The sequence below is a fragment of the Microcaecilia unicolor genome, chromosome 1 (genome assembly GCF_901765095.1).
Source record: "Microcaecilia unicolor chromosome 1, aMicUni1.1, whole genome shotgun sequence".
In the NCBI taxonomy this organism is placed as follows: domain Eukaryota; kingdom Metazoa; phylum Chordata; class Amphibia; order Gymnophiona; family Siphonopidae; genus Microcaecilia; species Microcaecilia unicolor.
The window spans coordinates 321,269,563-321,295,870 of record NC_044031.1 but is presented as its reverse complement, the minus strand read 5'-3'; the positions used below and the strand labels follow the sequence as shown (position 1 = coordinate 321,295,870).

The 26,308-nt window shown below is 48.4% G+C and overlaps 1 protein-coding gene across 1 annotated transcript in view; it reads right to left on the bottom strand.

The window, feature by feature from the left end:
- RREB1 (ras responsive element binding protein 1) overlaps nt 1-26,308 on the bottom strand; it is a 387,040-nt gene that overhangs the window by 140,707 nt on the left and 220,025 nt on the right. Inside the window, 3 exon segments of the mRNA XM_030208824.1 lie at nt 6,750-6,799; nt 6,801-6,914; nt 16,642-16,731. Of these exon segments, the coding sequence (XP_030064684.1) occupies nt 6,750-6,799; nt 6,801-6,914; nt 16,642-16,731 (254 nt within the window).

The following is a 26,308-nucleotide window of genomic DNA, read 5'->3' as shown; positions in this document are numbered from 1 at the left end:
CGTGCACAGATGGCAAAAAAACAGAACACTTTAGTCCATCCAGGCCATTTTTGCTGCCTAACACAGCTTAGTAACAGGGCCCCTTAGAAGCAAACTATGCAATGCACTGATTACAGTGAAGGGTGAGGTGTGTCAGCCAGTGGAGCAATCTGATTGGCCAAACACATCTCAGGCTCTGTACAAGCCACAATTCTGGCATATAATAGACTTAGTGAATTCTTGTGTTTCCAAGTTTCACTCCACCCCAGAGGGGTAGGTGTAGGATAGTTAGGCCCCTTGGGTTGGTTATGGTAAAGGGGAATCCCAACGCTGCATTTCATGTAGCACATATCTATGTGCCCGCATGTTGACTCTTGAAATTGGGTTTGTCCCTCACCATGTCAGACCACCCATGTCACCTCTGATATAAACATCCCCTCACCGAACTCTAAGAGCCCTCTGGAATGGATGGCTACATACTAGAAGTCACATGTGCTGGCCTCCCCCTAGGGGCCCAGCAAGAGGGGGAAAATGTAAATAATTGTCACAAATTGAATGCAGGTGAAAAACAGGTTCAGCTTTCTAAGCAAACTAGGCCTGTAAAATCATAGCATCTCTCAGTCCTGATACTTCACTGAAGTGTGACAATCTGATTAAGTTAACGAAGCTTGGCAGAGTTACAAAGTTGGCAAGGATTGTGTACAACTGGACATAGGCATGCTGAGAACATAAAAAAAAATAACTGGGCCAGGTGCAGAAAAGTTAAATTTAAGGATGAGCGAAGCTTGGAGATAAGAAAACTTACTAAGGTTGAGACTTGGTCATAATGGGATGTATGTGCCAATTATGATGAAATTGCAGGTGGCTCATAGGGATCTATGGGACCAAAAAAGTATAAAAGGTCTGCTACCTAAGCAGTGCCTCGGGGAAGCCAGTAACCTGTGAAGGCATGTGTCACGAAGTGCTGCTCTCCCCACCTCTGAATGCCTGCATACTAGATGTACTGTGATGTCTTCCTATGTTAAGCTTGCCTTTGGTAAGTATGAAATAAACTTAAGAAAACAAATCTAGTGTGTCCTTCTGATTCTTGAAGTTATTAGTGCACAGGCTGTGTAGAACAGACTGAGAATAGACAAAAGTCAAAGCAAATGATTTTGGTGGAAACCCTATTACTTCCCCAACCAAAACTATTAATATTATGGCTTTATAACCTTCCAATAGACTCTATAATAAACAAGCACTGCTACCCCAAAATGAATAGGTGGACCAGAGCACCCATCACCTAGACTTGCTTCTGAAATAACATCAATCATGAATATCCACCAGGATTTACATAGCACTTTCCATTCAAACAGGATCCCAGAAGTTCATCATTTAATATCTTAGAAAGGTACATACACTCATTACCTGCACACACCTGGAATTGAGGACTATGTGAAAATAGTCCAGAAAAATAAAATTACTCTTGGCCACCCTGATATTTACAGTAGATCCCACCCCTGTCCAGGGTGACCCTGAGCCAATCAGGATTTCAAGATATTCACAATGAATATGCATGAGATAAATTTGCGTTTAATGGAGACAGTGCATGAAAATTTCTCTCACTCATCCAGCCTGAAAACCTGACTGACTGAAGATCCTCCAAGACAAGGCTGGGAGCCTCTATATTAAACAAGCACAGGCAGATGATGACATGGCTTAACCAAAGGGCAGAAATCCTGTGAAAGAAGGGATTAAGGTCAAGCCCTGGGAGCTTTCCCTAGTTCTGCTATCTAATTCACCAAAGCATTTGCCACCTTTCCTCTCCCCAGCTAGCAATCCATTCTCCTGTATCTACAGTATGACCAGGAGATAGCGCAAATGCATACACACACACACACACACACACACACACAAGATGCCCCCACCAAGCTATACAGAGCCTAGTCAGAGGATACAAATGCTCTCATGTACACAAAGGATTTCAGCTTTTGCTACCCTATCTTATGTGTCTATATACATGTTCTATGTCTTCTCATACCCTTTGCTGTCTATTAAGATGTCTTCATATGTACTGGTTGACATTAATATATAATTTGAGGTGTTCTACTTACAATGTTTTAATGTACATTGCTACTTAAGTATTTCCCACGTCATGGATTTTTTTTTTTAGCATGATACAGGAGTGGTTTACCATCTCCTTCTCCTGCCCAGCGTGAAGTACCACCATGTTGCTTGCTCCCCAACATATAGCATGACCCAGACTGGCATTGCTGCCAAACCTGCCCAGCATCTGACCTAAGGCAACAGAGGGTTAAGTAACTTGCCCAAGGCCACAAGGAGCTTTTATGGGATTTGAACCTGGGTCTTCCAGTTCCCAAACCACTGTTCCTCTGCTCTATAGAAATATTTTACTGCATTGTTATTATTATCTGTTCAGTTTATGCTTGTTATACACCAAGGGTGAATTTCTTCAAAGTGACGGCAAATAATCTAAATAAGTAAAATAAATAAACAATGTGTACCCCCTCCGCAATCCGAGTTCCAACCAACGACCTGCCAGACATAAAGCCTGACCACAGAATTCACTCCTGACCAAGTTCCCACAACTCCTGGTTATTTTCATGGGCTTGAAGAGTATGAGTCAATCATTTCAACTTCATCACTATTTTTTAGGATCCTCACAACATCATCTTTGTGAAGGTTATCTGCTAGAACACTCTTTGGCACCACTCTCCAGTCAGTAGGGACACCATTAAATTATAACCTGCTTCAAGCAAAAATGAAACCGTAATGGCAGCCAAGTTGCTTGATCCTAATTACCTCGACTTGCTGAACCGAAGTTTCTTTTTCAAAATACAGAGATCCGCATTCTGGGACAGTCAAATTTAATAATCCTATCAATGTTTTTTTTTTTTTTTTATTATTCCCTGCACAATATTAAAAAAAGGGCAGATAGCCAAATATGCCATCTGAGTCATGCATTCATCTCTCAGCTGAGTGCAGATGTACACTGAAGGGCAAAGAAACAACACCAAGGACATCTTCAAGACAAGCATGAGGAGCGTGATGTCAACACTGACCTATGACAGTCCATGGCCTAGGACTAGAGGATGTGCACAGCCAAAAAACCTTGGCTATGTTTTGTATTTTCCAAATATTTCCCATTTTTTGTGTGTTTTCAATGCGTGCACTAGCCCCCAGATTCTATATAGTGCGAGTGGGTGTATTCCAATTTGCATGTGCAACTTAATTGGTTAAGAAGCCAATCAGTGCCATTAATTGGATGTTAACAAGTAATTATAAATACTAATTGGCACTAATTAGGATTTACACGCATAGCTCATTAATCACATTCTATAAGCAATGCGGTGTAAATCGGACTGCGTGGATCTCAAAAGGGGGCGTGGACATGGGAGGGGTATAGGCGTTCCTAAAATGTATACGCAGTGTTATAGAATACGCCCAATTTGTGCCTAAATTAGTCATGCACTTTTACACCAGGTTTTAGCGTAAATGGCCACAACTAAATTTAGTTGCAGGAATGGGCGCTACGCATATTCTACAGAATGTGTGTGTGGGGGGGGGGGGGGCGGTTGGAGCTGATTTTTTTAGACGTCATATATAGAATCTAGTCCTATAAGTATACTAAAACTTTAAGCATGCAAATCATTTGTATATGTGTTCATTTATAAGTATACATATGTATAAATATTTTTAGGTATCCACATATACACTAACAAATATGCCTAGGACTACCGCAGATTAGAGGAGTCTACTATAAGGGTTTGAAACCTTAGTACAACAGAAAGCATATAGAAAAAACCTAAGCATGGCAGAAACAGCATGAACAGACAGAACAAGAAGTCAGGTCCACTCATACCATTTAGAAACAAGAAACAAGTGCCCATGTTGCAGTGAAGACTCCTGAACCCAAAAGCGGCTTCATCGGCCATCTTCAGATCACTGAGGGCAATCATGGAAGATAATTCTCCTGGATCATGAAAAACTGTGGAACCACCATACTTATTTGACTGGTAATCAAATGTGAGAGGAAGGTAAACCCGCAAGGATAAACTTACAGCTATTACACCCATCTGTACAGCTCCTACTGCCCTTTCCAGAATGTATTCATATCAGTTTGTGCTTCAAAGAAAACTCTCTCTATGGAAAAGGGTATTATGTGGAAACATCTTGACTACTAGTGCCTACAAGCAGAGGACTCTCATGGAAAAAAAAACAAATGTGTGCCACTGGTTTCTAAAGTCTCAGCCTGCGGACACTACCCCAAGACAGTGACTGCATATAATACTTTGAGACAAAACAGACTCACACACCCTAAAACTTCTATTTTACATTTCCTGTTGACCAGCTGCTTTACAGCTTATGCCCTCTTTGGGGATCACATCCTTCTATGGGATTGTTCCTGCCCAGTTCTTCTTGTGTGATAATATTCTAAGCACAATTCATTACATTTTCCTTTTGTATTTCTTCAGAAATAGAAGGAATGGTTTCAAATTCATCAGCTGAAAACTAATAGCAATTCAAGTTCTGAATATATACAGCAGATGACTTTACTATATAACAGGTCAGTTCTAGCAGCCGTATTGATCCTGGAAAGAAAACTTGATCTTAGTAGGCAGTTGAAAGTCCCAAGGCTAATTTACTCCTATTTATAAAGACAGTGTGGGAACCTCTGTGCCTTTAAAAGATGGGGCTGGGAGCCTAATACGAGCACGTGCCACATGCTGTCATGCCCCTACCTCAAGGCAAGCGGCGTCCACGGGCTGCGTGGGGTCCCGTCGACACACACACTTGACTGGCATAGCCCTCAGCCATGTGTATGTAGTTCTTCTCTGGCTGCAGGCTCCTTGATTGCTTTGCTTCCACCCACCTGGGTCTGCTCTTCCTCTGCCTGACTTCCCTTGCTTCTCTCCTATTGGTCTTCCGGTTCCTCCTTTCCCCTGCTCTTGTCCTATGGCTGTGCCACTTCTCCCTGCTAATGTCAGGCGCCAGCACTTTATCTGCTGAGCTCTCCCTAGACTCCTTGCTTCAGCTTCTACTTGGTAGGTGTTACTTGCTCAGTAGTGTGCTTCTTCTCTACTTTGTCCCTTGTTGCTGACTTTGCCTGTGCCTGGATTACTCTCTTGCCTGCTGCCTGCCTACTGACTTTGCCTGTACCTGGATTACTCTCTTGACCTGCTGCCTGCCTACTGACTTTGCCTGTGCCTGGATTACTCTCTTGCCTGTTGTTTGCCTATTGACATTGCCTATACCTGGATTACTCCCCTGCCTGCTGCCTGCCTGTTGACATTGCCTGTTCCTGGATTACTCCCTTGCCTGCGGCCTGCCTATTGACTTTGCCTGTACCTGGATCACTCTCTTGCCTGCTGCCTGTCTGGCCGTTACATTCACCACCCCGTTTCTTGCTCCATCTCGTACGTCCTGTAGGCCGCCCGCACCTAGGGGCTCAACCTCTGGGGAACGGCGGTCAACACAGGTGAAACCCGGGGTTGTCCAGCCGCCAAGCAGAACCTGGTCCGAAGTACCGGGCTCAGCAAATCTTTCTCATGAATATTCATTGTAGAAATCCTGAAAACCTAACTGGCTGTTTTGCCTCCAGGATCAGGTTTGGGAACCACTGGCCTCGGGGAAAAAATGTACAGGTAATCCCCCCCCCCCCCCCCACACACACTCTACCCCCAACTAAAAAAAAGCGTGTTTTTGTAATCCCTACTTTAACCCTTGCCCCTGGGGAACCCCTCTGCTGAATACAGGAGAAAAGCGCATGGGTTGTAGTGAATGCATACTTGCACACGCACACTGACTGGGGAATTTTCAAACAGCAATGGGGTAGAGGTTTTGAGACCACAAGCCTGGGTACATGCGAGTTATGTGGTCTCTAGAACTCATGCAGTATAGAATTCCTCCCTGTGTCGGTCTTTAGACAGGTATCACATCCTGCCCATCTGTACAATAACTGAATACTAGAGTCATAACGAAGGCTTAACCAACACACAGAGATAAATACCCTGATGCTAAAAAAAAAAAAAAAGAAAAGAAAGAAAATAGGTGAGATTTCTCTAGAAAACGGTACTAATAAACACACATTCTTTTTTACCTTCAAAGAACTCCTACTTACCTAGAAATAAACCACTAGCTCTAAACACAGAAAGGAAGATAATCCAGATCATTAATCTCCTAGCAGGGAGTGTGAAAGGAACATACAGCAAAACATGCCTTTTTTTTCTTTTGCTACCATTAGTGTTCTGCATATGTACACCTGATAGCCAGGGATTTTATTAAAAAAAAAGCTAAACACCAACCACTTACAGTGCACATTAAGTAGAAAATGACTTTATCCCCCCCTCCCACCATAGCACCACAAACCCAGATCCCCCTACCTCCACCCCCTAACGAAGTGTTGAAAGTTATTGGCTTATAATCACCAACTACCAGCTCATGCACCTACCCTTTTCTTGGCAACCTGAACAAACAAACAAAAAACAATACTCCCAGACATTCAGAATCTCGCTTACGCCTCAGGAGCTGAAAGCCCATTACTGGTGCTTCCACCTTGCCGAGGCTTGGCAGCCAAAAAAACAGAACATTAATCCACTGTGAATACTGGACTGGCACTTTGTTTTTTCTGGTTCCCTCAACAGGACAAAGAACCTGATTCACTAAAGCTTTTCTTCCACTCTTTGTCTGCAGGATACAAAAAAGCTTGGTGACTCAGGTCCAGAAGCTGCTATACATAACACGCTTATCTGCTCAGGCAGACAGCTCACCTGTGCATGTTGCCATTGGTGGTGAAGGACTGGCCACACACGTTGCACTTGGTAGGGTCTCTCGCCAGAGTGCACCAACATGTGGCGATCAAGGGAGCTGGCAGAGCTCAAGGACTTCCCGCAGATGCTGCAGCTGTGGTCTGTCCCTCCCACATCTGTGTTGTGCTAAAGGAGGCAAGAGCTGAAGGTCAGGGGCTAGGAGTGGAGGGCTGGACATGGCAAAGAAACCCCTCAAGGAGCACTTTGCACCATAACCAAGACAGCTACCGTCTGTTAAAGTACTGGCATTCAGTCAATTGTTTGTGACACTAAAATAAAACTTATAAGGAAATAATCCATAGTTCTGGTTCAAATAAATTGCTACACCAATTAAGCAGTTAAAGCAAACTGAGATTACAATTTTTTTAAGCATTCCAGTGCAAAGAATAAGAATACCTAATGGATATACCATGTCCATCTATCGCTAAGATAGTATAAAGAGTTTTATAAATAATATCTGTGCACAAATAAAGTATCAGCATCTAAACCAGAGGAGGCTCTGCTCATGTCTTTGGGTGTTTCAGGACTGGCTGCAGTGTGGTATGAAGTGACCAGGAAGAACTTCTGGTAACTGAAAAGCAACTAATGCACTGAGAGAGAGCCCAGCACAGCAGCTAAGTAACAGTAGCAGAGGCATACCTACTGGTGGGCCTGGGTGGGCCCAGGCCCACTCAGTTTCTCTTGATGCAATCGGGATCAGCGTGGTTGGTTTGAGCTCAAGCAGCACCTGCTGCCCTCAGCTCCCCAACAAGCCCTCCTTTCATTTCTGCCGCCCTGCATTTAAATCTTTTATTTTACCTCAAGTCATGGCGGGCGGCAATAGTGAGAGCAGCAGGCTCGCCTCCAGCCTTCCCTTCCCTCACCAGTGTCCCGCCCTCACGGAAAGAGGAAATTACATCAGATGAAGGCAGGACACAGAGGAAAGGGAAGGCTGGAAGCGAGCCTGCTGCTCTCACTATCACCGCCGCTGCGATTTTAGGTAAAATAAAGATTTAAATGCAGGGCGGCAGGAATGAAAAGGGGAATGTTGTGGAGAAGAGGAAGGTAGGTGGGGCTGGGGTTTGAACTGGAATTCGGGGGCTGAAAAGGGGCAGGTTGGGGCTTGGGCGAGTCCAGGGAGGGAAGGATAGGGGGCAAAGGAGGAGTCGTTGGACATGGAGGGGAGGGCAGGGGACAGAGGAGCAATGCTGGACACAGATGGGAGGGGAGGGCAGAGGAGAATCGCTGGACATGGATGGGAGGGGGAAGCAAGTGGAGAGAGAAGAAATCGCTGGACATGGAGGGATGGAAGGGGGCTGGGGAGAGAGGAGAGTTGCTGGATATGGATGGATGGAGGAGAGGGCAAGGGAGAAAGGAGAATTGCTGGATGATGGATGGAGGGGAGGGCAGGGGAGAGAGGATAGTTGCTGGACATGGATGGATGGCATGGATGGAGGGGAAGCAAGAGGAAAGAGGAGAGTTGCTGGACATGGATGGATGGAGGGGAGGGGGAGGAGAATTGCTGGACATGGATGGATGGAGGGGAGGGGAAGCAAGAGGAAAGAAGAGAGTTGCTGGACATGGATGGATGGATGGAGGGGAAGCAAGAGGAGAAGCCGAGAGTTGCTGGACATGGATGGATGGATGGAGGGGAAGCAAGGAGGAAAGACGAGAGTTGCTGGACATGGATGGATGGAGGGGAGAGAGTAGGAGAAATGCCTGGACATGGATAGAGGGGAGGGAAAACAGAAAGGAGATGCACATGGAGGGGAGGAGAGGGGAGAGAGGAGAAATGCTGGACATGGATGGAGTGGAGGACAGGGAAGAGGAAATGTTGGACAGGGATGGAGGGAAGGAAAGACAGAGGAAGGAGATGCACATGGATGGAGGGGAAGGAGATGCACATGGATGGAGGGGAGGGAAGACAGAGGAGAAGATGCACAGGGAAGGAGGGGAGAGAGGAGAAATTCTGGACATAGATGGAGGGGACGGAAAACAGAGGAAGGAGATGCACATGGATGGAGGGAAGAGAGGAGAAATGCATTCCCCTGCGGCCCCAACAGGCACAAGACCCAGCCACCCCACACAGAACACAGTCCTGCAGTACTCTTGAAAAAACAGCCACCACATGCACACAAATTTTGGAAGCTCAAGGCCCAGCTGCCCAGGTAAAATAACTATGTTTAAATGTACAGTGTAATGGTGATGGTGGCTTCTGGGTGGGGGTGGGCTCTTCACTGCCTAGGGGAAAAAGTTATATTTAATCAAATATACCTTTTCTCCCTTAAGCAGTGAAGAGCATATCCACTCAGAAAACCCACCAACAATAAATTTTAAAGATGATGGGTTCTCTGGGTGGGGGTGGGTTCAGTGCCCAAGCTGAAATAATAAGTTATATTTAATCAAATATAAATTTTTCTCCCTTAAGCAGTGAAGAGCACACCCCCACTCAGAAAACCACCAACAATGCATTTTAATGATGATGGGTTTCTGGGTAGGGTGGGCTCAATGCCCAAGTTAAAATAATAATAATTTGTAAAAAGTTCTATATTTTTTATGTTGGTGGGTTCTATATTTTTTATGTTTGTTATAAAGCAAAGTTTGAAGGAAATAAGCCATTGCTGTAATTATATTGCAGGATCTGTCATCTGTGTTGAGATGTTACCATTATTGCAGACTTAAGTCTGGTCAAGTTTAAGACATGGATAATGTAACTGGTTGGTTTTTCCATTATGTATGAATGTGGTTTATACTGATGCAGGGCAGCTGTGTGGGCAGACTACTTAGAAATCCATCATCCAGTGCATTCTAAGGAGAAATTAGGTCTTACCTGATAATTTTTTTCCCATTAGTTCTTCACACTATTAGTTATGGCCGTCGACCAGCAGATGGAGATAGAAAATCCAGAACTGAGCCCTACTACCTAGCCACATGCTAGTAGCCCAGTTCCTCAGTATTGTACAGAAGCCAGCAGAAAAAAAAACTAACAAATGCATGAACAGCAACTAACCAACAAAACAGGCAACAAGATAACCTACTCCCAATGACAGGATCCAAAACAGCGAGCAGGGCAGTCAGAAAGCTCAAAAAAGACTGGGAGGGTTCCTGGAATCGTGTGAAGAACTAATGGAAAGAAAATTATCAGGTAAGACCTAAATTTCTCCTTCCATTACGTTCTATTCCCACTATTCCAGGACAAGTGGGATGTTCAAAAGCAATCGCTGCGAGGGGGGGATAACGGCCCTACTGCCCTTAAGACTTCAGCCCCAAAGGACGCATCTGCTCGCGAAGCAACATCCACCCTATAATGCTTACTGAAAGAATTGCAATGACGACCACCGAAGATGACACGGACGTCTCCACCCATGACGTGGCCACCCGCCTAGTCGAGTGGGCTCTGAAACCCAAGGGCGGAAGCCTTTCCTGCCAGGAGGTAGGCGGACAACACCGCCTCCTTTAACCCAGCGGGCAATAGAAGCCTAGAGGCCATAAGGCCCAACTTCTGCTTACCAAACAAACAAACAATCTATCCGAGCGACGAAACTCATTAGTCGCCTCCAGAAAACGGATGAAGATCCTTCGAACATCTAGAAGTCGTAACGATGCACACTGGTTCCCCACATCCTGCCGACGAAAGGAAGGAAGTTCAACCGATTGATTGAGATGAAATTCCGAGACCACTTTGGGCAGAAACAACAGCATCGTCAGCACAGAAACCCCCCCCCTACAAAAAACGGAGAAAAGGGTCTCTGCAAGACAGCGCCTGGAGTTCAGAACCGCGAGCTGAAGCAATGGCTACCAAAACACCGCTTTCAGAGTAAGTCCTTCAGGGAAGCCCGATGAAGAGGTTCAAAAGGAGGATGCTGAAGCGCCCTAAGCACCAGATTGAGGCCTCCAATCAGGACATGGAGCCCAGAAGGGCTGGCCGAAGGCGACTCACCCCTTTCAGAAACGGACCACATCTGGGTAAGCCGCCAAAGATGAATTACGCAAGCGCCACGGAAGCAGGCCAAAGGCCGCCACCTGGACCTTCAAGGACCCTAGCGCTAAGCCCTTGTGCACCCCCTGCTGCAGAAAGTCAAGGACACTGCTCACTGAAGCCTTAAAGGGATCTAGACCCGTTTCCGTGCACCAACCTTCAAAAAGGTGCCTGATGCGGGCATAGGCTGACGAAGTAGACCGCTTGCGGGCCTGGAGCCAGGACAGCAATAACCAAATCCGAATAACCCTTCTTCCTCAGACAAGACCTCTCAAGGGCCAGGCCATAAGACCAAAGGGGAGGGATCCTCCATGTCCACCGGCCCCTGCTAGAGAAGACCCCCTTTCCTGCGGAAGCCGCAGCGGCTGGCCATCCAAGAGTCTGATGAGGTTGGCGTACCAAGGACGTCTGGGCCAGTCCGGAGCCACCAGAATCACCCTGCCACAATGAGTCGCTATTCTTCTCAGCAGGCAAGCCTAGCATCAGCAAAGGAGGAAAGACGTAAAGGACGTCCTCTACCGGCCACGGCTGAAGTAGGGCATCCAGACCCAGTGAATTTTGCTCCGTGCGATGCCTGAAGAACTGCGGAACCTTGGCATTGGCCTTTGTTGCCAGCAGATCCAGGAAAGGCAAACCCCTACGCCGTACCACCAGTTGAAACGCCACGGCAGATAGCTCCCACTCGCGGGATCCAACACATGACGACTGAGAAAGTCAGCTTCTATGTGAGCGGCTGAGAGGTAAGACAGGTGCCGCTCCGCCCAACTCATCAATAGGGCAGATTCCAAGGACAGACGGCTTCTGCGGGTCCCCCCCTTGCCTGTTGATATAAGCTACCGTCGTCACACTGTCGGAGAAGACCCGAACTGCCGTCCCCTTCAGCCATGGAACAAAGGACTTCAGAGCCAGACAAACCGCTCAAAGTTCCAGAAGATTGATGGGCCAGCGAGCCTCCTGCGGCGACCACAGACCCTGAGCCAGATGACCCCTTTAATGGGCCCCCCCAGCCTGACAGACTTGCATCCGTTGTGACTACCTCCCAATTCAGCAAGGGAAAAAGCCGTGCCCCGAGTCAGTGACCGAGGTAGAGCCACCACCTCAAGCTCTGTCTGGCCTCCAGCGTCCAGGGCAGCCTGATGTGGTAGGCCTCCAACACCGGAGACCAACGGGAAAGCACAGACCGCTGCAACGGATGCATGTGCGCCTGAGCCGAAGGGACTACCTCCACGGCCGCTGTCATGGAAATCCAGGTGCTGTACACAGTCCCAAACCCGAGGAACTGGAAGCCAACAGAAGGGACCGTACCTGAAACACCAGCTTCGCGCACCGTGCTCCGGTCAAAAAGACGCGAGCCCGCTGGGTATCAAAAAAAACACCCAAGTACTCCAGGCGCTGCAAAGGGATCAGACAGCTATTCTCGAAATTGAGCACCCATCCCAGGGCTGCAGTAACCTGACCACCGTGGAAGTCTCTTCCAAGCTGTCCTGGTAAGACGAGGCCCGGATCAGCCAGTCGTCCAGGTAAGGGTTAACTAGAACCCCCTGCTTCCGGAGGAAGGCCGCCACTACTACCATGATCTTGGAGAAAGTCCTTGGGGCCATAGCAAGGCCAAAGGGGAGTGCCCAAAACTGGAAATGTTGGCCCATCACTGCAAACCAAAGGAACTGCTGATAGTAACAACCAAAGTGACGACATCAGCCCCATGGACACCTGAATGTGGAGTCCCCAAAGATCCCCCCTCTCACCAACCCTCTTTAACCTAATGATGATACCTACTAGACAACCTCAATCCATATATATATGCAGATGATGTCACGATCTACATCCCGTTTAAACACGATCTAAAGGAAATTACCAACGAGATCAACCAAAGCTTCCAAATCATGCACTCCTGGGCGGATGCATTTCAACTAAAGCTCAACGCAGAAAAAACACAATGCCTTATACTACATCACAATATAACACAAATAACTTCCCCACCATATCTACCCCAAACTTTTCCCTCCCCGTCTCTAACACTCTGAAAATTCTTGGCGTTACCATAGATCGACATCTCACACTTGAAAGCCATGTGACGAATACAACTAAGAAAATGTTCCACTCCATGTGGAAACTCAAAGAGTAAAAACCTTTCTTCCCAAGGGCCATTTTCCGAAATCTGGTACAATCGATGGTACTAAGTCACCTGGACTATTGTAATGCACTTTACGCTGGATGTAAAGATTATCAAGAAACTTCAAACTGCCCAAAACACTGCAGCCAGACTCATATTTGGAAAAACAAAATATGAAAGTGCAAAACCCTTAAGAGAGAAGTTACATTGGCTCCCTCTTAGAGAACGTATCACGTTCAAGATTTGCACGCTAGTTCATAAAATCATTACGGAGACGCCCCGTCATATATGCACAACCTAGTGGACCTCCCTCCCAGAAATGCCAAAAGATCTGCCCGTACTTTTCTTCATTTACACTTCTCCAGTTGCAAGGGATTAAAATACAAACTAATACATGCGTCCAGCTTTTCTTACATGAGCTCGCAGCTGTGGAATACACTACCAAAATACTTAAAAACAATTAATGAAATAACCAACTTAAAAACCTCTCTCTTCACTAAAGCTTACCACGAGAATCCATAACTAACCACAACATACCACCACGACTCCTTGACTATGACTGTCTCCTTTCTATAACTGTTTGATTATATTGACATGTGAACCTTGTTATTCTTAACATCTTTGTAACACCAATTGTATTTTGTACCCTGAAATAGCAAAATGCCATTAAAGGTATTTGTAAGCCACATTGAGCCATGCAAACAGATGGGAAAATGTGGGATACAAGTGCAATAAATAATTAAATAAATAGGGGCCCCAAATTTGAATATGGAGGTACGCTTCTTTGAGATCGATTGAAGTGAGGAACTCTCCCTCCCTCATGGAGGCAATGACGGACCTGAGGGTTTCCATCCGAAAGTGCGTCACCCGCAGGCACTTGTTGACGCTTTTCAGATCCAGAATAGGCCAAACCGAGCCTCCCTTCTTGGGCACAACAAAATAAATGGAGTACCTCCCCTGCCCACACTCGTCGAGCAGGACAGGCACAATGGCATGAAGAGACAGCAAGGCCTGAACCGTGGACTTGGCCTATGCCTCCCTGACGACCCTCGGCACGGGGACTGCAAGAAGAGAGGAGGCGACCGGGCGGTGAAACTCTAATTGGTAACCGTTGCACAGAATGTACAGTACCCTCTGGTCTGAGGTGATGGAGGCCCACACGTCCTGGAACACCTGAAGACGTCCCCCTATTGGACTGCACACGTGGACCAACACACCATGATTGAGTGACGGGCAGGAGGGCCTGGCCACCCTGACTTTCCCGCACCCTTCCTTTCCCCCCAAAAGGAAGACTGCCAGGGCTGGAATCTAGACCGCTGCCCAAAGGCCGGGCACCCCGGTCTCTATTTTTTACTGTCCCAAAAGCTAGGACAAGGATACCCGGGCTGCCGACCCGATGGTTTAGGCCGGTCTTCTGGTAATCGCTGGGGCCTAGAGTCCCCGAGCTCCTTCACCAGATTACTCAGGTCCTTGCCAAAGAGTAACTTCCCCTAAAAGGGAAGCTTGACTAACCTGGCTTTGGAAGCCACACCTGCTGACCAAGCCCGGCGCCACAACTGGCACCTTGCAGAGATCGCCAACGACATACCCTTGGCTGAAGCCCTTAGCATATCGTATACCGCATCTGCCAGATAAGCAAGCCCTGCTTCCATCCTAGCTGCCAGTGAGCCATTTCTGGCTCCCGACTTCTGGTGCCAGTGCATACAAGCACGGGCCATAAAGGAACTGCAAATCGCAGCCTGGAGGCCCAAGGCAGACACCTCAAAGGCCTGTTTCAGGGCCTGCTCCAAATTCCTATCCTGAAGATCCTTCAAGGCTACTCAGCCTTCAACTGGCAAGGTAGTCTTTTTGGTGACCACCGTCGCCAAGGAATCCACCTTAGGAAAGCTCAACTTCTCCTTTTCCTCCGGCACTAGAGGGTAGAGATGGGCCATGGCTCTGCCTACCTGAAGGCCTGCATCAGGAGTATTCCATTCCGCGGATATCAAGTCTTGAATATCCGGATGCATCGGGAACGCCTTAGAGGGCCCCCTCAGCCCCTTCAAGGGACCAGACGGCTGGGAACCAGAAGGTCCCCCCACAGGTTCCGAAATTGAAAGAGCCGATAAGGACTCCGATATCAAAACGCTCAACTTGTCCTTTTGGAAAAGTCGGAGCACCCGAGGGTCATCCTCATCCCCTGAGGGGAGTTCCCCCCTCCTCTAAAGACTCCAGTACCGAGGGGCCCGCCGAGGACGTGGACTCCACATCTGACCCCGGGGAAACGCATTCCAAACGGTATCAAGAACGACAGACCGAATCCTCTTGGAGGGAGGGGGGGGGCTAATTCTGACTCCGCAGCCCCGGGACCCCCGGAGCTGGCAAAGGAACGCCCCCCTGCTTTAATAAGAAGGCCTGGTGAAGCAACAAAGAGAATTCAGGGGAAAAAGGAACACCCTGAGCAGGCAAACCTCCTGCAGTGATAATTGCATTCTCTGCCACTGGAAGAGCACGTTCCGTTCCAGTGGGGTACAAAATGGCCGACGTTCCCACCTCCAAAGCGGAGCCACCAACAGCCCCCTCCTGGAGAGCCAGACTGATACTCTAAGTCTGCCTTCCCCCGGGAAGCTCCACCAGCCTCCCCTCCTCCACTCGGAGACCCCGGCCTGCACACCGTGCACTGGCCTGAAAAGGAGCGTCGAACCCCACAGGACAAGCAGCGCTTCACACTCTCAGCGGGGACCGACATGCTGCCAGTACTCAACACCCCGCTGTCGGTCCAACCTGGCCAGGCGCGCTGAAAAACACGCTAGCCTGTTCCCCCTCTAAGTTGTTTCTCCTTTTTACTTCTCTCTTTTTTTTTTTAGTAAGCGCTAGCGCCGCACAGAAAAAAAGGCACGCCGAGGGAACGCGAGAGCCCGACCCCGGTCCACCGACAACACTCCACTCACCGCCTGGATCCTGCAGAAAGGGGAACTCTCCCACCTCCTCTCCTCCCCTGCCACCACCGACTCCGTCAGTGTATTCCCAATGGGAGAATACACTGGATACTTGCTTTTTATCAAGTTCAATTTCTCCAGGCCATGCTGGTTCCATGGTCTCCCTGTCAGGGCCGCCGAGAGACTAAGCCAGGCCTGGGGCAAGGCCGCCGCCCCCCTCACCGCCCTCGCCCCCCCCTGCTCTCAGTCCACCAGCGCTGCAGTCCCAAGTCTCTACCCACTCACCCCCAGCCCCGTCAACAGCCCCCCCTCCGACCGCCACTGGGTCCCCTGCATTCAAATCGGCAGCGCCTCACCTCCATATAAAAGCGGCAGATCGCCTCCCTTCGGGCCTTCCCTCACTGTGTCCCGCCCTCGTCTGATGTAACTTCCGGTTTCCGCGACGGCAGGACACAGGGAGGGCCCGAAGGGAGGCGATCTGCCACTTTCACACGGAGGTGAGGCGCTGCCGATTTGAATGCAGGGGGCCCGAGGCAGGTGAGACTGGGGACTGCAGCGCCGGCGGCCTGACCCCGGCGCCAGGCCCCCCTTGGAGGCCCGGGCCCGGGGAATTTTGTCCCCCCTCCCCTTCCTCTCGGCGGCCCTGCTCCCTGTCTATGTTTGCTGGTTCTAATAGCATGCTGCAAACTGTTTCTCATGTCTGGTGAATGGGTTTATTCATTTAAAACTCAGCAAATTGTTGGACAGCGAGTGCGAGTATGAGCGGGATGTGTGTGTGTAGACTATTTTGTTGTTTTATCACACTTTCATGAAAATTCAGTCCTTTACAGTCCCGACACAGAAAACAGGCCTGTACCAGCCTACCTGACGGATGTGCATCGTGAGTTGGTGCTGTGAGCCGCAAGCCTTCTCACACAAAGGACAGATGTAGGAAGATTTTTCTTCTTTACTTTCCTGTAACACAGAGCAAGAATTTATGAAGCATGTAAAGAAAGACAATCTATTTCGCTAATCTCCTAGCAAAGAATGTAAAAACAACATACAGCATAACATGCCTATTTTTTTTCTGCTGCCATAAGTGTTCAGCATGTGCACTCTGTCCACCCCAAAGGGTAGACAGAGTGCACCTTCTGCCACAGTAATAATGTATCAACACAGTTCTATTGCACTTCATCAATTTCACCAACAAGGAATAAATGGGAGAAAACAGCTTAAAACTGTAAGCTCACCTAAAAGGCAACATAGGAATTTGATACTGGAGACTCATGGACCTTCAGCAGCACCATTTTGCCAGTGCAACGCTACCACTGAGACCGTTTTTAACACAAGGTACGGCTCTTTAACCCTACTTTTTGGCCCCTACTGTATGCAAATGAAGCCTCACATCCTTTTAAATACTTCAAAGGACACCCCTGCAATTCTATTAAAGAGCATAAAACATGCCATGCTGGGTCAGATCAATGGTCCATCGAGCCCAGTAGACAATCTCTGATAGCAGCAAGGCTGTGGAGTTGGTAAGCCAAACCTTCTACTCTATTTTTCTATTGTCCGACTCTGACTCCTACTGGAAAATATAACAGTAGATCCAGAACAAAAATATATATAAGTAACATATGGTTACCATATATTATTGTTTAAGTTTTTATTTTGAAGCTGGAGTCAGAGTTGGTATATGTTTACCAACTCCTATTCCACCCAAAATTGTTCTACCGATTAGAGTCCACAGCCCTGGACAGTGGGTAGTACTGTATGAGTCACAAGGAAGTACTTGGCAGATCTTAATGAGGAGATTAATTCTGTACTGCTCACACTCAAAGTAAGAGAGGGTGATCAAAAACCATTAATAGTTTAGCCCTCTAGAAACCGGCCAAGTTCTTGTTTAACCAAAGCTACCCTACTAGCCGTGACAACATTCTCTGACAACAAATTCATCTCCCGCAGCTGTGGGCAAGAGACACAACACAAGTAGAATGCATGACAACTTTCTAGAGGTATATGGACAAAAAGTTTTCAATTATTGTAAGAAAGGCAAGATAAGCAATGAGGTATCAGGGCAAAAAAAAACCGCAACAACAACAAAATAAACAAACAAAAAACACCCCATGGAGATAGATAATTTTCAAACTACACAGACTTCATTCAAGAAGTGAAAAAAAGGTATGACAAAGTATTTTTGTTTGTGTTGTTTTTGGTACGTAATGATTATGTGGCAAGCTTTGTTTGCACTCTTTCCGAGAAGTCAGGGTACAAGGCAAGCTAATTTCACATAATCTTTACCTAACAAAAAAACACTCTGCTATACCTTTTTCACTTCTTAAACAAAACTTGTGAGGTATTTTGTTCCAAAATATTTTATTAAAGAAAGAAGAGAGAACAAAAACAATATAACACACAATATTTTCCCATATCCAACAAGGAACTGAACTTATTAAATTGTGCTTAGAAGCCCACAGGCAGTCATACAAATAATAGACGTCACCAGAGAAAATGCTCAGCCCTCTGTCAATAATATATACAACCCTCCCCAAGATTCATTATGTATAATGTTTAGTCTAGTTTTGGACTGGAGGATGCCCCTGTTTTGTACAGCTATTATAAGGACCCATCAAAAAAAAAAAAGGGAAAAAAAGTAATGTTGCTCAACTGTTTTAACAGGTGTTTCTATACTGTAAACTGTAGGACTGATAAGGCACACAAGTGGGTGATGTCATCCAACAGCACCAGGATGAACAAGTCTCCTAGGAGCTCAGATTTCTGGTGTAAAGTTCTGAGGATGAACAGCCCTTCCAGCATGAAGCAGTCTTCTCAACTCCTCAGTTGGTTCCAAAGTTCAAGCAGTGAGACAACTCTCGGAGACATGGGAGAGACTATGAGCATTATCAATCCTGCAGTCTATGGAAAATACCTTTTATAGGTGAGCAACACTGCGTTTTCTGTCGACAAGGGATCTGGGTGTCGTCGTCGTCGATAATACACTAAAACCATCTACTCAGTGTGCTGCTGCGGCTAGGAAAGCGAATAGAATGTTGGGTATTATTAGGAAAGGTATGGAAAACAGGTGTGAGGATGTCACAATGCCGTTATATCGCTCCATGGTGCGACCGCAACTTGAGTACTGTGTTCAATTCTGGTCGCCGCATCTCAAGAAAGATATAGTAGAATTGGAAAAGGTGCAGCGAAGGGCGACTAAAATGATAGCGGGGATGGTACGACTGCCCTATGAAGAAAGACTAAGGAGGCTAGGGCTTTTCAGCTTGGAGAAGAGACAACTGAGGGGAGACATGATAGAGATATATAAATAATGAGTGGAGTGGAACAGGTGGATGTGAAGCATCTGTTCACACTTTCCAAAAATACTAGGACTAGGGGGCATGCGATGAAACTACAGAGTAGTAAATTTAAAACAAATCGGAGAAATATTTTCTTCACCCAACGCGTAATTGAACTCTGGAATTCGTTGCCAAAGAACGTGGTGAAGGCGGTTGGCTTGACAGAGTTTAAAAAGGGGTTAGATGGTTTCCTAAAGGACATGTCCATGGACCACTACTAAATGGACTTGGGAAAAATCCACAATTCCAGAAATAACATGTATAGAATGTTTGTACGTTTGGGAAGCTTGCCAGGTACCCTTGGCCTGGATTGGCCGCTGTCGTGGACAGGGTGCTGGGCTCGACGGACCCTTGGTCTTTTCCCAGTGTGGCATTACTTATGTACTTATGTACTTATGTACTAAGCAGGATTGGGTCAGATGCACAAGTGGGTCATTCCCAAACTTAGGGCTGCTTAGCACTGAATTCTCTTCATCTTTTTGAGCAGCCCACACACATTTGAGAGTTGTTGGGTTATAAAGAGCAGACTAGCCTGTTCCACTTACCCAAAGGCACTGTACTGTTTTGAAGTCTAGTCCAGATAGTAGTGTGTGGTGAACAAATGAAGGGAGGATCAGGTAGCTGCCTTGCAAACAGTACTCAAAGAGGCAAACTTAAGAGGGCTATTGATGCTGCAGTAACTAATTTGATGAAATTGTAGCTGAAAGGGACGTCCAGTTGTTCATTGCAGAGCTCTATATGGGGTCCTTTTACTAAGGCCTGCTGAAAAATGGCTTGCGGTAGTGTAGGCACGGGTTTTAGGAGTGCTGATCCATTTTTTAGTGCAACTGTAAAAGGCCTTTTTTTTTTTGCCGAAAATGGACATGCAGCAAAATCAAAATTGTTGTACGTCTATTTTGGGTCCGAGACCTTACCGCCAGCCATTGACCTAGCGGTAAAGAATCCGTGCGGTAATGACGTGAATGTGTCCATTACGAGCAACTGAAAATAAAAACCTTTTTCGGACAAGCGCCAAAAATTAAATTACCACAAGAGCCACATGGTAGTCGGGCAGTAACTCCATTTTGGCACGTGTTGTGCGTGCATAGATGCTTACGCGGCTTAATAAAAGGACCCCTTATAAGAGGCTAGCCAATTTGCCAGAGACAAATAGCTAAACAGACTTTCTCACAGACGCAGTTCCTTGTAAAGAGCAAGTCAGAGCCTATTTATAATCCAGAGTATGAAGGACTCTTTTTGAGACTTTGAATGGCGCTTTGGATATATTTGTTTATTAATGTAGAAAGGCATGACATCCTTCAGCAAAAACTTGGGATGTGTGTGAAGGACCTTGTGATGATGGAATTGGGTGTATGGTTTGAAAGGTGATGAAACTTCAGGCATTCGTTAAGTTTTCTACCTGAAGTGATAGCTGTAAGCAATAGCACTTTCCATGTTAGGAACTTAAGACCGTCTTTTCCTGTGACTGATTTTTAAAACACTTCCTAATGAATATAATGCTTGTTAAAAAAGGAACTGAACTGATAACTCACATTTATTCCCACAACAGATACAGCGCAAGCTGTAGCAGTGCAAAATTTCACCATCCTTGCCCCCAAAATACACACACACTGCCCCACCAGTCTCACGTTTATACCCCACCAACTAAAGGCAATCACAGAGCAGAGCAGAAAAAGGGAGAGACAAGACAGTGAATAGACTACTCAATATCAGAGATCCCCCCCAATTCCCTATCTTGACCAGTTATGGTGCCATCATCCAGCTGTCCTTTGTCCTGAGAGTAAAGACACACTCTTTCTTTTCCCAGGCCTGAAGAGGTGAAGTGATGCAACTGGCCTCTTCGTGCATTGCTGTAAAATTGCTTACAAAACTATGCATGTGTCTAAGTTCTAAGTTTCCAGCCACATTTTGGACACAGATGAAACCTTGACTTTGCCAAAGTTGTCATATTTTTCAAATGATGAAGACTAATGTGACAAAAAAAACAGAAAGCCAAAACAACTAGGAGAGCTTTGTTTCACATCTGTTTGACTGAATAGAAAAAAAAGTAAACTGAGATGCTGAGGAAACTACTGTAAGTAGGAAGTGCCATGAGTTCTAAGCTTTGGAAGAGCAGTTCTGTCCTGGCACCATCAGAAGGCATCACCCACTTGTGTGCCTGGCTCAATCCTGCTTGTCAACCGAAAAAGCGAATGCTACATACCTGTAGAAGGTATACTCCGAGGACAGCAGGCTGATTGTTCTCACTGATGGGTTGACGTCCTCGGCAGCCCCCTCCATCGGAAAGTTTACTAGCAAAGGCCTTTGCTAGTCCTCGCGCGCCCATGCGCACCGCGCATGCGCGGCCGTCTTCCCGCCCGAAACCGGCACGAGCCGGCCAGTCCAGTATGTAGCAAGACAATACACTTCAAGGGAAGACTCAACTCCAAAGGGGAGGCGGGCGGGTTTGTGAGAACAATCAGCCTGCTGTCCTCGGAGAATACCTTCTACAGGTATGTAGCATTCGCTTTCTCCGAGGACAAGCAGGCTGCTTGTTCTCACTGATGGGGTATCCCTAGCCCCCAGGCTCACTCAAAACAACAACCATGGTCAATTGGGCCTCGCAACGGCGAGGACATTAATGAGATTGACCTAAAAAATTTGCCAACTAACTGAGAGTGCAGCCTGGAACAGAACAAACAGGGCCCTCGGGGGGTGGAGTTGGATCCTAAAGCCCAAACAGGTTCTGAAGAACTGACTGCCCGAACCGACTGTCGCGTCGAGTGTCCTGCTGCAGGCAGTAATGAGATGTGAATGTGTGGACAGATGACCACGTCGCAGCTTTGCAAATTTCTTCAATGGAGGCTGACTTCAAGTGGGCTACCGACGCAGCCATGGCTCTAACATTATGAGCCATGACATGACCCTCAAGAGCCAGCCCCGCCTGGGCGTAAGTGAAGGAAATGCAATCTGCTAGCCAATTGGATATGGTGCGTTTCCCTACAGCCACTCCCCTCCTATTGGGGTCAAAAGAAACAAACAATTGGGCGGACTGTCTGGTGGGCTGTGTCCGCTCCAGGTAGAAGGCCAATGCTCTCTTGCAGTCCAATGTGTGCAGCTGACGTTCAGCAGGGCAGGAATGAGGACGGGGAAAAAATGTTGGCAAGACAATTGACTGGTTCAGATGGAACTCCGACACAACCTTTGGCAGGAACTTAGGGTGAGTGCGGAGGACTACTCTGTTATGATGAAATTTGGTGTACGGGGCCTGGGCTACCAGGGCCTGAAGCTCACTGACTCTACGAGCTGAAGTAACTGCCACCAAGAAAATGACCTTCCAGGTCAAGTACTTCAGATGGCAGGAATTCAGTGGCTCAAAAGGAGGTTTCATCAGCTGGGTGAGAACGACATTGAGATCCCATGACACTGTAGGAGGCTTGACAGGGGGCTTTGACAAAAGCAAACCTCTCATGAAGCGAACAACTAAAGGCTGTCCTGAGATCGGCTTACCTTCCACACGGTAATGGTATGCACTGATTGCACTAAGGTGAACCCTTACAGAGTTGGTCTTGAGACCAGACTCAGACAAGTGCAGAAGGTATTCAAGCAGGGTCTGTGTAGGACAAGAGCGAGGATCTAGGGCCTTGCTGTCACACCAGACGGCAAACCTCCTCCAATGGAAGAAGTAACTTCTCTTAGTGGAGTCTTTCCTGGAAGCAAGCAAGATGCGGGAGACACCCTCTGACAGACCCAAAGAGGCAAAGTCTACGCCCTCAACATCCAGGCCGTGAGAGCCAGGGACCGGAGGCTGGGATGCAGAAGAGCCCCTTCGTCCTGTGTGATGAGGGTCGGAAAACACTCCAATCTCCACGGTTCTTCGGAGGATAACTCCAGAAGAAGAGGGAACCAGATCTGACGCGGCCAAAAAGGAGCAATCAGAATCATGGTGCCTTGGTCTTGCTTGAGTTTCAACAAAGTCTTCCCCACCAGAGGAATGGGAGGATAAGCATACAGCAGGCCCTCCCCCCAATCCAGGAGGAAGGCATCCGATGCCAGTCTGCCGGGGGCCTGAAGCCTGGAACAGAACTGAGGGACTTTGTGGTTCGCTCGAGATGCGAAGAGATCCACCAAGGGGGTGCCCCACGCTTGGAAGATCTGGCGCACCACTCGGGAGTTGAGCGACCATTCGTGAGGTTGCATAATCCTGCTCAGTCTGTTGGCCAGACTGTTGTTTACGCCTGCCAGATATGTGGCTTGGAGCACCATGCCCTGACGGCGAGCCCAGAGCCACATGCTGACGGCTTCCTGACACAGGGGGCGAGATCCGGTGCCCCGCTGCTTGTTGACATAGTACATGGCAACCTGGTTGTCTGTCTGAATTTGGATAATTTGGTGGGACAGCCGATCTCTGAAAGCCTTCAGAGCGTTCCAGATCGCTCGCAACTCCAGAAGATTGATCTGTAGATCGCGTTCTTGGAGGGACCAACTTCCTTGGGTGTGAAGCCCATCGACATGAGCTCCCCATCCCAGGAGAGACGCATCCGTGGTCAGCACTTTTTGTGGCTGAGGAATTTGGAGAAAATCGTCCACCAATACAGGGATTTGAGAAAACTCGTGGACAGGTGGATCACGTCCTCTAGACCCCCAGCGGCCTGATACCACTGGGAGGCTAGGGTCCATTGAGCAGATCTCATGTGAAGGCAGGCCATGGGAGTCACATGAACTGTGGAGGCCATGTGGCCCAGCAATCTCAACATCTGCCGAGCTGTGATCTGCTGGGACGCACGCACCCGCGAGACGAGGGACAACAAGTTGTTGGCCCTCGCCTCTGGGAGATAGGCGCGAGCCGTCTGAGAATCCAGCAGGGCTCCTATGAATTCGAGTTTCTGCACTGGGAGAAGATGGGACTTTGGGTAATTTATCACAAACCCCAGTAGCTCCAGGAGGCGAATAGTCATCTGCATGGACTGCAGGGCTCCTGCCTCGGATGTGTTCTTCACCAGCCAATCGTCGAGATATGGGAACACGTGCACCCCCAGCCTGCGAAGTGCCGCTGCTACCACAGCTAGGCACTTTGTGAACACCCTGGGCGCAGAGGCGAGCCCAAAGGGTAGCACACAGTACTGGAAGTGGCGTGTGCCCAACTGAAATCGCAGATACTGTCTGTGAGCTGGCAGTATTGGGATGTGTGTGTAGGCATCCTTCAAGTCCAGAGAGCATAGCCAATCGTTTTGCTGAATCATGGTGAGAAGGGTGCCCAGGGAAAGCATCCTGAACTTTTCTTTTACGAGATATTTGTTCAGGGCCCTTAGGTCTAGGATGGGACGCATCCCCCCTGTTTTCTTTTCCACAAGGAAGTACCTGGAATAGAATCCCAGCCCTTCTTGCCCGGATGGCACGGGCTCGACCGCATTGGCGCTGAGAAGGGCGGAGAGTTCCTCTACAAGTACCTGCTTGTGTTGGAAGCTGTAAGACTGAGCCCCCGGTGGACAATTTGGAGGTTTTGATGCCAAATTGAGAGTGTATCCTTGCCGGACTATTTGGAGAACCCACTGATCGGAGGTTATGAGAGGCCACCTTTGGTGAAAAGCTTTCAACCTCCCCCCGACCGGCAGGTCGCCCGGCACTGACACTTGGATGTCGGCTATGCTCTGCTGGAGCCAGTCAAAAGCTCGCCCCTTGCTTTTGCTGGGGAGCCGCGGGGCCTTGCTGAGGCGCACGCTGCTGACGAGAGCGAGCGCGCTGGGGCTTAGCCTGGGCCGCAGGCTGTCGGGAAGGAGGATTGTACCTACGCTTACCAGAAGCATAGGGACCAGTCTTCCTTCCCCCGAAAAATCTTCTACCTGTAGAGGTAGAGGCTGAAGGCTGCCGGCGGGAGAACTTGTCGAATGCGGTGTCCCGCTGGTGGAGAGACTCTACCACCTGCTCGACTTTTTCTCCAAAAATGTTGTCCGCACGGCAAGGCGAGTCCGCAATCCGCTGCTGGAGTCTATTCTCCAGGTCGGCGGCACGCAGCCATGAGAGCCTGCGCATCACCACACCTTGAGCAGCGGCCCTGGACGCAACATCAAAAGTGTCATAAACTCCTCTGGCCAGGAATTTTCTGCACGCCTTCAGCTGCCTGACCACCTCCTGAAAAGGCTTGGCTTGCTCAGGGGGAAGAGCATCAACCAAGCCCGCCAACTGCCGCACATTGTTCCGCATGTGTATGCTCGTGTAGAGCTGGTAAGACTGGATCTTGGCCACGAGCATAGAAGAATCGTAGGCCTTCCTCCCAAAGGAGTCTAAGGTTCTAGGGTCTTTGCCCGGGGGCGCCGAAGCATGCTCCCTAGAACTCTTAGCCTTCTTTAGGGCCAGATCCACAACTCCAGAGTCATGAGGCAACTGAGTGCGCATCAGCTCTGGGTCCCCATGGATCCGGTACTGGGACTCAATCTTCTTGGGAATGTGGGGATTACTTAGTGGCTTGGTCCAGTTCGCAAGCAATGTCTTTTTCAGGACATGGTGCAAGGGAACAGTGGACGCTTCCTTAGGTGGAGAAGGATAGTCCAGGAGCTCAAACATTTCAGCCCTGGGCTCGTCCTCCACAACCACCGGGAAGGGGATGGCCGTAGACATCTCCCGGACAAAGGAAGCAAAAGACAGACTCTCGGGAGGAGAAAGCTGTCTCTCAGGAGAGGGAGTGGGATCAGAAGGAAGACCCTCAGACTCCTCGTCAGAGAAATATCTGGGGTCTTCTTCCTCTTCCCACGAGGCCTCACCCTCGGTGTCAGACACAAGTTCACGAACCTGTGTCTGCAACCTCGCCCTGCTCGACTCGGTGGAACCCCGTCCACGGTGGGGGCATCGAGAGGTAGACTCCCTCGCCTGCATCGGCGAAGCTCCCTCCGCCGACGTAGTCGGGGAGCCTTCCTAGGAGGTGGCCGCGGTCGGCACCGCACGCGGTACCGACGTCGGGGACCTCAACCTGGGCGATGGGCCAGCCGGCGCCACGCTCGACGGTACCGGAGGCGCAAGCACCGCCGGTACCGGAGGGGTAGGGCGCAACAGCTCTCCCAGAATCTCTGGGAGAACGGCCCGGAGGCTCTCGTTTAGAGCGGCTGCAGAGAAAGGCTGAGAGGCCGATGCAGGCGTCGACGCCAGAACCTGTTCCGGGCGAGGAGGCTGTTCCGGGCTGTCCAGAGTGGAGCGCATCGACACCTCCTGAACAGAGGGTGAGCGGT